The sequence below is a fragment of the Oppia nitens genome, unplaced genomic scaffold (genome assembly GCF_028296485.1).
Source record: "Oppia nitens isolate AA-2021 unplaced genomic scaffold, nextdenovo-longstitch-racon4-pilon3 scaffold1_pilon_pilon_pilon, whole genome shotgun sequence".
Taxonomy (NCBI): Eukaryota; Metazoa; Arthropoda; class Arachnida; order Sarcoptiformes; family Oppiidae; genus Oppia; species Oppia nitens.
The window spans coordinates 8,419,676-8,433,083 of record NW_026533199.1 but is presented as its reverse complement, the minus strand read 5'-3'; the positions used below and the strand labels follow the sequence as shown (position 1 = coordinate 8,433,083).

Here is a 13,408-nt window from a genome sequence, read left to right as displayed (position 1 = left end):
AACGAGCCATTGATGGCTGTGACAGACAATAACAGACAGATTAACCACTTCTGGTTGAGTTAATACAAAAAATAACAAATTATTAATTAATATCAAGTAATTAGAAATAATTTATAAATATAATAAAATTATATTATTTATATACTTACAAACATTTTTACTATTAATTTAAATTTAATTAAATGTAAATATAAATGATTGAAAATTAATTGACTAAAAGTAAAAAAGTGACCAAAACTTGTCAACTAAATGAAACTTCTGGTCACTTGCGATGCCTTTTTATTATCATTTGATAGACGGATTAACCCATATATTTAAAAATATTTTTACAAAGTTTCACTGACACACACACACATACACACACATACCGGTGCAGTATTGGTGTATTAGAAAGCGATCACTGACTAAGGTCTGGGTTTATGGGTCACACAATTTCCTGATTTTGTGAAATACTTATTTTAAATCATATCAACCATACTTTTACTTTAAATTAATTACCGTTAGTTTAATTTGTTTGTGTTTTTGATAAAAATATCACACATAAAAATACCAAAAGTGTGACCATTACTTATTTACTAGTATATCATATTATAGTAGTTATATAGTACACAAATGTTTGGATAAAATATTAATGAACTAAATAAAAAGTTGGCATCAAATTAGAAAATAAATCACAATTTTATGTTTATTTAAATATCCCATACAAAAATGCATAATCCACAAAAGCTTTAAATTTATTAACAATCAATAATCATATTTATAAAAAAAAACCTTTAAAATATATATATAATTTATATATTAAGTACATTGATTTACTGTATACCGGTAAGTTTTATAATTTATGAATAATAAAATTAACACAATAAATATGGTTTTCCAACAATAAATTAACACTATGTCTAAAACAAGGCTAATCAAAATATATATATATATAAAAAGTTAAAAATAGATGAATTTATTGGTAATTATTAATTCACTAAACACTCCAAACATAGAAATATGTTTTTTGCCATTCAGGTAAATATTCAATAATTGGTCGAATAAGTCGTCCAAAAATGGGAATATGATTGACCATAAATCTCAAGACAATCAATATTCTCTCTTTTGTATGATTATCATAAAAGGGAGATCTCATGAGGTATAACAACAAACTAAATGATCGCTGAGTTAATTCAATTCTTTCATTTAAATTCCACATCTTATTTGGAGGATTACTTAATAACCGAAGACTGGTTACATCCAAACCTAATGACAATAAGTACGGCGTCCAGGATTTTGGTCCAAAACCAGCCAACGATGTTAAATGCAAAACTGGTTTCAAAATATGTAAGATTTCGCCGATTATCTGTAAATCAGTTAAATCAGATGGAAGTGCTGTTCGTTTTTGCTTTTCTAGGATTCGCTTTATATTAAAGTTATCCTGTGGTGAGAGCCATGTCCGCTGCGTTCTCGGCGGTGCACTCTCTATGGTTCGCAACACACGACCCGTTCTCTTGAGCTTAAATGTTGCCGACTCTATGTCCTCGTCTTCAGTAACTGAAGCGGAAGAACTTGCTGAATGTAGACCATTAGGTGGAGAATCAGCTGCAAGTGATAAATCACGGGAACGATCTAAAGCTGGAATTAATTGATGTCTTTGAAGACCCTGATTATACTTCAGCAGAAGTATTAAGCGGATTATCACTCTATAGAAATACAATTAAGTGATTCAATAATTTAGTTTATTTGGTAACAATCTATGAGATGTGAAATTACTTAGTTATCTGAATAACAGAAACAATAACCCATTTGCCAACTAAACCATAGACTCGATATGCGGTAAACTCGGAGAAGACTTGAATGTATTCAATGAATGTGAGAACTAACTCAAGATTTTCTACCACTGAGTTCTGGACATTAAAATATCATTATATTTAACTCAATCTTATGACATAAAAAAGTTAATCATATGATATATGACATCAACTCGGATGACGTCAATACTTACGGCATTAATCTTAATGTTATAGGACTTCCTTAAGATGGTATCATTCAAAAGGGATAATAATGACGAACACGAGTACAACAACTCGGAAACAATGTGACTGTTGTTTAATTTGGTCGCTAATTGTTGGACAACATATGAGAAGACAAAAAACATGTAAATCATTGGACTATCAGTTGTGTCTTAAAATGGCAAACCTGTTATCAGATACGATATCCACCGCAACGCCGACTCAATCTCTGAAGCAATTATTGGATTTTGTTTTATAAAGTTTTTATAATTATTGAAACTTTGTTTAATGGCATTAAAAGCCAATTCAGATGATGTATTGATATCCATATCGACTGACAATCACTTCAATCACTTAAACAAAAACAAAACCTTTTAAATCACACATCAATTGGTGTTTACATTAACTGACACTTCAATAGACATCAATAATGTCAACAAATGTTAACAATATATTTGTATTGAAATGTATTGACAATTGAGTCAATGGGGGACATAATGTTTGCATTATATTTATGGATACAATTTGTTGATTATTTAATTGAGGAAATTATTGCATTTATTAATCAAATTAAATGATAATTATGTAAAACAATCAAAGAGTTTAACATTAAATTCACATTAAATTTGATATTTTATGATATAATCGGTTAAACCAATGCATTCATTACATACAATAACATACATATATCTAATAGCATATAAACAAAACATTTAAATCAATCAAAATGTTATTTAAATACATTTTTAATGATTAGGATTAATATAAATATAAAATATAGTCTAATCGCTAATCAATTCAATTAATTATTACACAATTAGTACTGTATTTAGTCTATAATTAATTGATTTTAATGTTAATCTATAGGCAAACTAAATGTCAAAATTTAGGTATAATTTAATAATAAATGGATAGTTTGTATACACTGTTAGTGTCTATGATTATCATTGATTGTAATGTAAATAATGTTTAATTAATTATAATTACAATTAATTGTTATTTAATTAATATAAATATGTATTGAAATCAAATAAAAATCAATAATTTAGTGAATGAATGACTCGACAGATGTCTCAATCCGTATGTCTTTCAAACTTCAATCCCTCGCCAACACTGTAAGCACTGGTAGTCTCGTTAATGACAACCTCTTCATCTATGGATACAGTGATCATTAGCCGATGTATTACATGATTAATAAATAGTAATATATATTATATGATTTATTGTGTAATTAATTATATATTGAATAATAGTAATAATTAATAAAATATTGGTAACAGTATGTTAAGCATAGGTATGTGTATTAGTTAATGCGCTGATTGGTTGTGTTTGATTGAGTGCCCCATAGACTGCCCCATAGTATGGCATAAGTGTTGGAGTAGTGAATGCATTGTATGTTTTAGTCCCGATAGGAGTCCGTATCGTTAGGGAGTCTATAGTTGTCTATAGTTTGCTATGTTTTTCAATAGTGTTTTATTCAAAGCAATGGCTGTATTACTAATGTATGCCAATTACGCCATACTATACAACACTATAGCTATTAATATAATACTACAACACATACTATATGTGAACAAAACAGTCATAACATGTCTTATGGCTGATCGACACTTGACTGTCATCTCAGGCATCGGTTAACCGCTGTTTTCACCGATAACTAACCGCTGATCCCATACTAATGGTATATCATGTCATTTCTATAAAGATTTGGCACCGATATGACCAACAATTGGCCACTTTTGTGACCGATTTGAACAAATCTCAGTCTATTTGATACAACAGTCCTTTTAGGTGAGTGTTGTTTGCCTTCAATAGCAACTCATTCATTACAAACTCAATACAAAAACACATTAATAGTTAACACTTATTACTCCCCACAAGACATGACCACAAAAAGACACTTTTATTATCATTGATTGCAAAATGTTTGTCATTAGTGACACAATTTTTTTTGGTACCATTTTTTTCTTTTTGTTTAATCGTTTATTTGACTTAATTGTCAATCACTTGACAGGTGAGTGTCGGGTGAGTCCCAATCGCCGACGTTAACGATGACGACTTCATCGGAGGACGTGCTGCGAGTTGTGGAAAACGTCCGCATGAAGAAAGCCGACGGAACGTTATATATGATGGCCGAAAGGATTGCATGGATGCCCAATGGAAAGGACACGTTCACCATATCTCATAAGTACGCCGACATTAAGACACAAAAGATATCACCCGAAGGTAAACCAAAGATTCAGCTGCAAGTAGTGTTGGACAACGGCAGCGATACTTTTCATTTTGTTAATCCTAATGGCGTCGAGAGTCAACTCAGGGACAGGAATGACGTGAAGGAGTTATTACTCCAATTGTTGCCGAAATTTAAGAGGAAATTATCGAAAGAGATTGAAGAGAAATCACGTATTCTTAATGAAGATCCAGAACTGTTCGGATTATATAAAGATTTGGTGACTTCTAATATCATTAATGCCGAAGAGTTTTGGACCAACTATGCTGTAAACAGAAGAAATGAGTTGAAAGGTACGGTATATCCCAAATGAATGCATGACTTGAGTTATGATAAGACTTTTGATATTATATTTAGATTTATTGTATGTTTTACATGAATTGCATTAGTTATCAAATAGTGATAACAATAACTGATTAGTAACTATTTGTTTGACGATTTAGTTATCACAAACAGATTAATTTATTTACAAACATTATATTACATAAGTATATAAAATATGTGTTTAATTGATTGATATATGATTATAGACAAGAGTGAAGATTTGGCTCAAAAAGTTGGCGTTTCAGCCGCTTTTCTGGCAGATATTCAGCCACAATCTGACGGAACAAACGGAATTAAATATAATATAACTAAAGATATTATTGACGCCATATTTAATACATATCCGGCCGTCAAAAGAAAGCATTTTGAGAGTGTACCCCATAAGGTGTCGGAACAGGAGTTCTGGCAACGATTTTTTCAGTCCCATTATTTTCATAGAGACCGCAATACTTCAAACAAAGAGTTCTTTAATGATTACTCAAAGAATGACATTGAAAAAGCTCTTATGAAAGGCATTATCGATCCATTTGTTGATTTGTCATCAATGGACGATCGGGTCATCTCATTGAACGATATTAATAAAGAAGACACCGATAAGTCAAAGAATGATACCATGAATTCACTATCAAATTCAAATCAAGCACTCATTAAACGTTTTAATCATCACTCGATAATGGTTTTGGAAACGTGTCTTAATAAGTCAGATAACAGTCCCCCACTTAGCAAACCCGTAGCCCAACTAAATGGTCCGCCAATACTTAACGGCAATATTCCTAAAAAGTCTAAGAATGCGTTGACAACAACTGTGACGCCTGTGATTGATGACAGCGAAGTGATGGCATCACAACAGGAAAGGGAACGCATTAAGAGATTACGTTTGGAAGAGAAGACACATTTAGTAGATTTGGATGATAACAGAAGTCAATTATCAAAGACAGCAGTCCTTAATATTAAGAATAGAGACCGGTATTTAGTGGGTCCCATACCTAACGGTGACTGTGATATCTATAATAATAGTTATTACGATAGCAATCATAATAATAGCTTAAACAATATTTTTCACTCCTATTTCCAATTAAACTCTTTGGTTGACAATTGGCGGCCAAACTGTAAGAATGTATTGCAATCTGCGTCAGCCATATCTGCCTTAAGCGAGTTATCACCGGGTGGTGCGCTCATGAAGACATCTCATACCACTAACCTTAAAGATGAAGTACCGCTTGACGTCCAAAAAGAGCTCAAAAATTTATCGTTTGCTTTAAACGAATTGTTGCGCCATTTTTGGTCGTGTTTTCCGGCGACGAGTCCACAGATTGAGGACAAATTGTGTCAAATGAAGCAAACATTAGAGAGATTTCAATATCTAAAACTACAACCATTTCATGAAAAACTTAGTCGTGAATATCATACACAAGATGTATGTATATATTAATGGGAATATAATTACCGGAATTGACATAAAAATTAATAATAAAATAATTTCATTTTAGTTAACCGCTCATCTCATGAGTCAAATTCAAGTGGCTTTAAATCGTTTCAATACATGGCAGGCAAAGAAAAATGCACTCAACGTTAGAAAATAATATTTTTATTTTATATGTTAAATCTATTATCAAATGTTATTAAGTCTCAGTAATATTTTTTAAATAAATGTATATTTTATCGATTTATCTATAATATCATTTGTAAAGCATTTATATAATGTTTCAGACATTAAACAAAAGTGTGAAATAAATTTGTTGAATTTTATATTAAAAATTTGATTATTTTTTTAAATACAATTTACTGCATATTGTAATACATTTTCGGTAGTTATTGCTTATAAAAGTAATGAGTTTGTAATCGACCGAAACGTTTGTTGATAACTACCAAAAAAATGATAAATTTTGATTAAAAGTTTTGTTACGCCCTTTAAGTCGACGCATGCATTCAAATGCCATTTATTGGCCTATTTTTAAGCATTACTTGTTGTGTTTGACATTCAAAATGGCTTAACTGTATTATAGCTTTTGCCAAACAGTCATATCTACTATTGATTTGTCTTTTTTTGTTTCAAACGATTGATATAAGAGATGTCAGACTTATTGTTGGCCACAGAAATGATACAACAAGTGATGACTGAAGAAGAGGACGAAAGTCAAAAGATATCGATCGATGAATTTTCGTCGACACAAGAGTTGACTCCAGTCATCAAATGTTGTTTAAAGAAGAAGTGTTACGAAAGGGTTGAACCGAAGATACAGAACGAACTCTTCAATCGGTATCAACGGATAACTTCTTGATGTCATATATGACTTGAATTCATTTAAATGGATGTCTTTTGTAATGAATTTTAATTTAGTTTTTGGCAAATCGGTGACTACGCGAAGCAAAATTACTTTTTAGTCGGTTTGATGGCCGCAGAATCACCGAAACAAGTGACGAGTAGACCAATTAAGAAGAATAAGAGTCTTAGTTGGAAGTATTGGGTCGATATTCGCGGTCGCAAAGAGCAAGTCTGCAAATGTTTCTTTTTAGCCGTTTATGGCATTTCTGACAAAAGACTACGAGTTCTTCAAACAAAATTAGTAAACGGAGACCCACTTGAAGATCAAAGAGGTCGTTATGATACGTCCCGTCGGGCCAATCAACACACCGCTCGTCGCGCTAAACAAGAGGACACTCAACTTATTGGTGTCATTGAAGAACCGATTAGTGATTTGTCACAAAAAATTAAGAGACATTCAGAAGATATCAACGATATTCAGTCGACTTTGATTACTGTCAGCGAAATAATAATTCCTCCAAATTTTTCAGATTTATTGGCCACTAATTGCGATAACAATAGCAATAATAGTAATAATAATTCTAATAATAATTAATATAATTTACTATACATTTAATATTTTAGTTTTTGATAATTTTATTATACAGATATATAATTATTATATGAGTTTTATTATTAATTTAAATGAATTTTAAAAGTTTAAACTATATATTGTAAATATTTGTAAATTGTATTGTATATTATAAATAAATTATTCTATTTATAGAAAATTAAATTTAAGTTATAATTTATTTAGTATTATATTTTAATTTTTCAATAATAGTGTTAAGTGTTTCCCGACGGTAGACGCGCGTTAGGGAACGGGTGGACACAAGTCTATGAAAGTGAAATTTCAAAAAAATTTCAAAAAGTTTGTTAAAAATAATAAACATATTTTTCAAAATTCATTGACAATTGTATGAATTATTGTTGGATAAGTGTATTCATAGCATTCAATTGAAACACTAATAACTGCATATTTGTTGTCATCAGTTGTGTAATGCATTGAATACATTGATTGCGCGCACACTCTCTCTATAAGCAGTTAATGGGTTTTCATTGAAACACTATTTCAATAGATAACACAATTCACTTAAATGGTTGACAACTAATAGACGAAAAACACTTTAATTGTAATCAACTGTCAAAATAAAGTCCTTTAAGTGTCGCCAGTGATGGCCAGTCATGAAATATCAGCCAATGCCACCACTATTATGATAATTCCGGCCACAAGTGAACTATTGGACGTGAATGTTGTCAATCAATACGATGAAGACATGGATATGATTAGCCGTCCGTCGGGAGGACTGACACCAGTAGACAAGTGTTGTCTAAAGAAACAATGCTTCAAAAAGTTTGCACCACAAGTACAAGAGGACTGCTTTAATAGGTTTGTATATAATATATATTTTAATTTTTGTTTTGTTTAATAATTTTTTGTTATTCAATCTATAATTTCAACTAATATATAGATTTTGGTCGATTCGTAGCAAAAGTAATCAAAACTACTTCTTGGCCGGACTTATGAGTGCCGACGAACCGAAGCGAACCGTTCAGAATCCAATCAGACATAACAAGACTGTCAGCTGGTCTTACTTTGTAGACGTCAGGGGAAAGAAAGTTCAGGTCTGCCAAAACTTCTTGACCGGTATATACGGAATCTCCAGCTCTAAGATACAGACCATTCAACACAAACTTTTGAGCGGTTCATCACTCGATGATCTGAGGGGACGGTTCTCCAAACGTAAGAAAGATTTAGACGATGACAATGAAGATGAAGTGTCTTTAGAGTCAAATAAGAGAATCAATAAAAAGAAAGACAATTAAATAATTCTTTTTTTTTACTAATAAACGGTAAATCATTTTTATATAATTGTTTTAAATTTTCATTTTATTCACACAATTAATAATCACTAATTAATTTTGGTTTCATTATTACATTTATTTTGTACAGTAGTTATGCATTTGTTTTTTAATACTGTAGTTTTATATATTGAATACAAATTATTCAATTTGATGTAAAAATAAATTATTATTCATCTTATATTTTATATGAAACTAAATTAATACTGTAATTAAGTATTAAAAAGTATTATAATTTATAAAAAGAGTAAAACATATTTAATAAACAATTTAAAAAAATACCGGTAATAAAAATATAAAATCATTATAATATTACTTTAAAATTTAAAACAATTTAGAAATTGACAGACATTTTTGTGGATTTATTTTACGTTCAATTCTTTCATATTTTTCGTAATCTTTAACACAATTTATAAACAATTTATAGCAATCTTTGAATTCATTTTCCAAACTTTTAATATCATCGCAAACTTTTTTAGCGTTTACCACATTATCAGATATTTTAGATGCCTTATCCATTGAATCCGATTGGTTAGAGTCAACATTTAATTTCATCAAATCTATAAAAAATAGCAATAAAATACAAATGTTAATACATATATTAAATATACCATAATTTCTATAATTTTTTTCAAATAGTAATTCAAATTATTGACAAACCATTGAGTTTTTCAAAATCATTTTGTGTACAATTTTCAACCTTAAAAAGCAATTTTTGTTCTCCAATTAGTTTCGCTAAACAATTAAATAATGAATCCAATTGTGTCCTTATCTTTAGATATTCTTCCAAAATATTCTTTTGTTTCTCTAAGATATCAATTGAATCGATGGTCTCTTTGAGAGTTATTATACACTTCTGTGTTTCAAATAATTGTGTTCTCAATTCATTAGTTTGAGACCAGATTTGAGTGATTTTAGTCAAAGCATTTGTCTGTCTTTCACTTTTCATTCGTTTAGCTTTAAGATTCAGAAACACCGACTGAAGATATATTGAAGTCATGACTGAATTTTCCATTTCTTTAACTTTTGTGTCATTATCCACACTAACAGACATAGGAGTGACTCGATTTGAAGCAGTGGTCACTGTGTTTGCATCGGAATCAAAGACAAAAGGCAGCCGTTTTGGAGCCAAAGATTTGCGTCCAGTTATCAAACCCTTTCCCTTCAGTTTTATTTCAGGTTTTTGATTATCTCTTACATTAATAACCGAAACGTGACTAAAGTTTAGCGATTTATCGGTTGATATCGGAGTCGAAGCTTTCTTCGTTTTGGCATTTGGTGTCGGGTTTCGACTCGGAGGACGAGTGCCAACAGTTCCACGAGTGGCCGAACCAGACCTAACATGTCTTTGCTTTGAAGCATTGGACCTCTTGTCGACCCAATCTTTAGTCGACTGCATAAATCTTGAGCCAACCGTAACATACTTTGACTTATCTTTCGGATCTAATTTCAATGATTTATCTTCAGTCGAGTTATCGCTTGATTTATTGGACATATTCTTCGCATTTGATGACACTTCTGGTATTATTAGTGTTGACTTAGATGTCGATGCATTGTCTTCAATAAAATTGGCTGATTTTGTGTCCGATGTTTCAACATTGTTGACATCGACTGAATCAATTGATTGTGAATCCATTGTTTGGATCAATTCAAGTGATTTTCTTATCAAACACAACAACCATTCAAAACATTGCCAACAAATTAAGCGCCAAATTAGTCGACAATATATTACGTGACAGTTATAAGGGGTTTAGTGATTGATATTGTATTACATAATAAATACTATTTAAAGACAAATATTAATTCAAAAAATAATAAAAGAAAACAATTATAAAATTTTTTAATTGAAATAATTTTATTTAAATATTTTAAAAAAACTAAAACATATTTAAATGTCAAAAATCTGTGACTGATTTGTAGTGACTTTCAATTAATCACAACATATGTGTAACACATTTAATGAATGACTTATTTGTTTACATTTTGTGTGTAAATATCGCATGACTTTAATGGCAATCATTTGATGACTTGTGAGACCAACTCTACGGTGATGTCTATCTATTCATTGATACGATTGCATCGTTTGCACAGATTGTCTGTCAAATTATTTAATAATACTTTTAATAATTTTGTCTCAAATGACATCACAAGTTGTCGATCACTGAAGACATCCTCAACTTTTCTTAACACTTCTTCGGCAGTCATCAACTCATCAACAGATGTCAATCAATTCAATCACAACCGAGACTTTCGCAAAGAGTTTTTGCAAAATATATTTGTTTTATCGCAAAACGTATTGAAAGGCAAACGAAATATTAATGAATTAATTGAAGAAAAAGATTTGCAAAACATTTGTAAAACAATTGAAGATAATGTCAAATATCTGAGAAATTATGAACTCATCAATGGTTTGCATTCATTTCTTGAGATGGGTTTGCGTCCGACAACTAGTATTGTAAGAATGCAGTGATAACTGACATTAATTTACTAATTTCTAACATAATTAGTATCTTTGATTTGATCCACAGATTCAACATTTAGAGAATGAGATCCTCTGGAGAGCCAAAGATATGTCACTAAATAATTTACTGACGTGTCTATCATTTCACGTCAGATTTCAAACCACTGAACAACAATTGAAAGTTGTTAACGAATTGATCATCAATTTAGTCATTAAGATAGACAACGCCGAGAATGATGAAGATATTATACAAATGGTAATATAATTTTATAATAAATTTGAAAAGAAATTTTCAATCTTATAATAACTTATAATATTTTAATAGTTATGTCTTTGGCAATCATTGAGTCCTGAAATTATCACTCGTATGGAACTAATAGCTATTGAAATGATTGGTCGCACAGATGAAGATCATTTCAAATTGCATTCGTTATCTTATTTATTGGTATTATTAGCAAAAATGAATAGACGAACCAAACCATTAATAGATGCAATTGTTAATCGATTTAATTATCTAACTATTGATCCAAACAATTATAACGAAAGATTTTTGATTCGTATGGTATCTGCTCTCAAACAACTCAATTATATTGACGTTAAATTTTTGAAGAAGTCTTCAGATTTATTATGCAATAAGAAATTTTTAAATTCTGTTCGACCGTCCGATCGAAGAGATTTATTGGTTTCTATAAGTCACTCAAACTGGTCGTATCCGAGACTTATGGATGAATATATTGAGAAGATTATGAACACCAACAATGATTTTAGGTTAAACCAATCAATTTTACATTTATTGGTAATATATTATTTGTATTTATAATATTTAATAATATTTTTTAAACAGTGCTCAGGATTTTCTGGTATTTGTGTCGAGTGCTGCCCGACTCAATTTCCACTCGCCATCCATGAACCAGATTTTGAACAATTATATCATCCCATTAGTTAATCGTTATGATATGGACAGTGATTCATGGCTTCTTTATGTTTGGTCGCTCTCTATTTTGGGTTGTCTACCAATAAATCATTTAAATTCTGTAATGAATTCTGATTTTTATAATCAACTGTTGAGTTCATGTCAGACCTACGAAGGAAGCGATACATCAATCAATTATAAACAAGTTATGCAAACTTTAAAATTATTAAACATAAAAGGCGTCGCAGAGATTGAAATGAACCAAAAGATTGATTTTGAATCAGTTTTGATGAAAGACTATGAAGTGGCCAAAAGGGAAAACTCGACGGAAAAGTTCAAACAATATGTCCTCCAAATGTTGGTTTCTTATATGTCTGACATAAAAACCAATGTTTTGACACCTTATGGTTTTGCCATTGGTTTGTATCACTTAATTACTTGAGTATATTTATAGACAATACATGAATTTAAATAATTTAATTTAAATAACGTAAATAATTTTATTGCAAAAATAGACGCTGAATTTATAGCAAACAAAGATAATGAATGTCTACCAATTAAAGAGTTTGGTGTCTTAGCGGGTGATCCATCCAATGATGTTAAGCAATTGCCATCTGGTTTTAAGAGGTATTTTTATACATTAAAACATTACCGGTACTTATCTTTTTATTCTTTAATAATTATCATTAAATAATTAATAGATGCGCTCTCATGTGTTTTGGATTTAATGACTCACTTTTGGGTGAATCGGGTTTAGTTGGTATTCACGAGTTGTCCGTTAGATTGTTAAAGAAAATGGGATATAATGTCATTATAGTCAACCAAAACATGATTCCCTTTATACGTAATCTCAAAAGCAATGAACCGTTGAAAGCAATTGTAAATAAAAGTTTTGATTAATACCAGTAATAATTTGTAGTGATTTTTATTTTACCTGTAGTTAACATTTATATTGTTAATAATTCTATACTGTAAAATAAAATTAGTTAATAAAAATTTTGTGTATAAAAAAACTGTTCTGATAAAACTTACGGTAATTAATACTATATTTTCTGTATCTATAATATTAGTAACCTATCAATCTATCAACCTAAATAATTACTAAATCAACCAATCAATAAATATTAATAAATTTGGTTTCATTGTGAATAATGAAATTGTCATATATTTTACGTATTATAGATTACGGTAATTAAATAACCGTAATATACTTTTTCAATAAATAAAATCATGAATACATTGCAAACACTTGTCATTTTAATCTTATAATAACATTAATAATACTCTATATTTTAAGACCTACTGTTTCAACAATTCA

At 30.1% G+C, this 13,408-nt stretch overlaps 6 protein-coding genes across 6 annotated transcripts; 4 read left to right on the top strand and 2 right to left on the bottom strand.

Annotated features, from left to right (window-relative positions):
* Positions 1-919: 919 nt before the first annotated feature.
* On the bottom strand, positions 920-2,410 carry LOC128952792 (peroxisomal membrane protein PEX16-like). The gene is made up of 4 exons (XM_054298235.1): positions 2,182-2,410; positions 1,988-2,103; positions 1,756-1,889; positions 920-1,685 (listed from the first exon to the last, which is right to left on the bottom strand). Exons 1-4 carry the CDS (start codon positions 2,321-2,323, stop codon positions 977-979), a joined length of 1,101 nt encoding a protein of 366 aa, XP_054154210.1. The 5' UTR covers positions 2,324-2,410; the 3' UTR covers positions 920-976.
* Positions 2,411-3,374: 964 nt separating this feature from the next.
* On the top strand, positions 3,375-6,131 carry LOC128966527 (general transcription factor IIH subunit 1-like). The gene is made up of 4 exons (XM_054313376.1): positions 3,375-3,785; positions 4,009-4,517; positions 4,755-5,965; positions 6,039-6,131. Exons 2-4 carry the CDS (start codon positions 4,046-4,048, stop codon positions 6,129-6,131), a joined length of 1,776 nt encoding a protein of 591 aa, XP_054169351.1. The 5' UTR covers positions 3,375-3,785; positions 4,009-4,045.
* A 331-nt stretch (positions 6,132-6,462) lies between these two features.
* On the top strand, positions 6,463-7,409 carry LOC128952287 (uncharacterized). Its single transcript, XM_054297649.1, has 2 exons — positions 6,463-6,808; positions 6,890-7,409. Exons 1-2 carry the CDS (start codon positions 6,621-6,623, stop codon positions 7,407-7,409), a joined length of 708 nt encoding a protein of 235 aa, XP_054153624.1. The 5' UTR covers positions 6,463-6,620.
* A 571-nt stretch (positions 7,410-7,980) lies between these two features.
* Positions 7,981-8,773, top strand: LOC128951897 (uncharacterized). Its single transcript, XM_054297195.1, has 2 exons — positions 7,981-8,243; positions 8,326-8,773. The coding sequence occupies exons 1-2, from the start codon at positions 8,029-8,031 to the stop codon at positions 8,678-8,680; spliced, it is 570 nt and encodes a 189-aa protein (XP_054153170.1). The 5' UTR covers positions 7,981-8,028; the 3' UTR covers positions 8,681-8,773.
* A 255-nt stretch (positions 8,774-9,028) lies between these two features.
* LOC128952250 (uncharacterized) lies at positions 9,029-10,435 on the bottom strand. Its single transcript, XM_054297608.1, has 2 exons — positions 9,377-10,435; positions 9,029-9,276 (listed from the first exon to the last, which is right to left on the bottom strand). Exons 1-2 carry the CDS (start codon positions 10,350-10,352, stop codon positions 9,041-9,043), a joined length of 1,212 nt encoding a protein of 403 aa, XP_054153583.1. The 5' UTR covers positions 10,353-10,435; the 3' UTR covers positions 9,029-9,040.
* Positions 10,436-10,702: 267 nt separating this feature from the next.
* Positions 10,703-13,021, top strand: LOC128966244 (FAST kinase domain-containing protein 4-like). The gene is made up of 6 exons (XM_054313093.1): positions 10,703-11,171; positions 11,245-11,433; positions 11,503-11,945; positions 12,022-12,509; positions 12,606-12,717; positions 12,792-13,021. The coding sequence occupies exons 1-6, from the start codon at positions 10,740-10,742 to the stop codon at positions 12,988-12,990; spliced, it is 1,863 nt and encodes a 620-aa protein (XP_054169068.1). The 5' UTR covers positions 10,703-10,739; the 3' UTR covers positions 12,991-13,021.
* Positions 13,022-13,408: the final 387 nt, after the last annotated feature.

Excerpts from the sequence above, each read along its gene's own strand:
- LOC128951897 (XM_054297195.1), top strand. The coding sequence starts at position 8,029 with ATGGCCAGTCATGAAATATCAGCCAATGCCACCACTATTATGATAATT. Across the intron at positions 8,244-8,325 it reads CAAGAGGACTGCTTTAATAG|ATTTTGGTCGATTCGTAGCA; the intron begins GTTTGTATATAA and ends ACTAATATATAG.
- LOC128966527 (XM_054313376.1), top strand. The coding sequence starts at position 4,046 with ATGACGACTTCATCGGAGGACGTGCTGCGAGTTGTGGAAAACGTCCGC. Across the intron at positions 4,518-4,754 it reads CAGAAGAAATGAGTTGAAAG|ACAAGAGTGAAGATTTGGCT; the intron begins GTACGGTATATC and ends ATATGATTATAG. Across the intron at positions 5,966-6,038 it reads GTGAATATCATACACAAGAT|TTAACCGCTCATCTCATGAG; the intron begins GTATGTATATAT and ends ATTTCATTTTAG.
- LOC128952287 (XM_054297649.1), top strand. The coding sequence starts at position 6,621 with ATGTCAGACTTATTGTTGGCCACAGAAATGATACAACAAGTGATGACT. Across the intron at positions 6,809-6,889 it reads CAGAACGAACTCTTCAATCG|TTTTTGGCAAATCGGTGACT; the intron begins GTATCAACGGAT and ends ATTTTAATTTAG.
- LOC128952792 (XM_054298235.1), bottom strand. The coding sequence starts at position 2,323 with ATGGATATCAATACATCATCTGAATTGGCTTTTAATGCCATTAAACAA. Across the intron at positions 2,104-2,181 it reads GATATCGTATCTGATAACAG|CGACCAAATTAAACAACAGT; the intron begins GTTTGCCATTTT and ends TCCAACAATTAG. Across the intron at positions 1,686-1,755 it reads TCTGTTATTCAGATAACTAA|AGTGATAATCCGCTTAATAC; the intron begins GTAATTTCACAT and ends GTATTTCTATAG.
- LOC128966244 (XM_054313093.1), top strand. The coding sequence starts at position 10,740 with ATGACTTGTGAGACCAACTCTACGGTGATGTCTATCTATTCATTGATA. Across the intron at positions 11,172-11,244 it reads TGCGTCCGACAACTAGTATT|ATTCAACATTTAGAGAATGA; the intron begins GTAAGAATGCAG and ends TTTGATCCACAG. Across the intron at positions 11,946-12,021 it reads AACACCAACAATGATTTTAG|TGCTCAGGATTTTCTGGTAT; the intron begins GTTAAACCAATC and ends TTTTTTAAACAG.
- LOC128952250 (XM_054297608.1), bottom strand. The coding sequence starts at position 10,352 with ATGGATTCACAATCAATTGATTCAGTCGATGTCAACAATGTTGAAACA. Across the intron at positions 9,277-9,376 it reads TGATTTTGAAAAACTCAATG|ATTTGATGAAATTAAATGTT; the intron begins GTTTGTCAATAA and ends TATTTTTTATAG.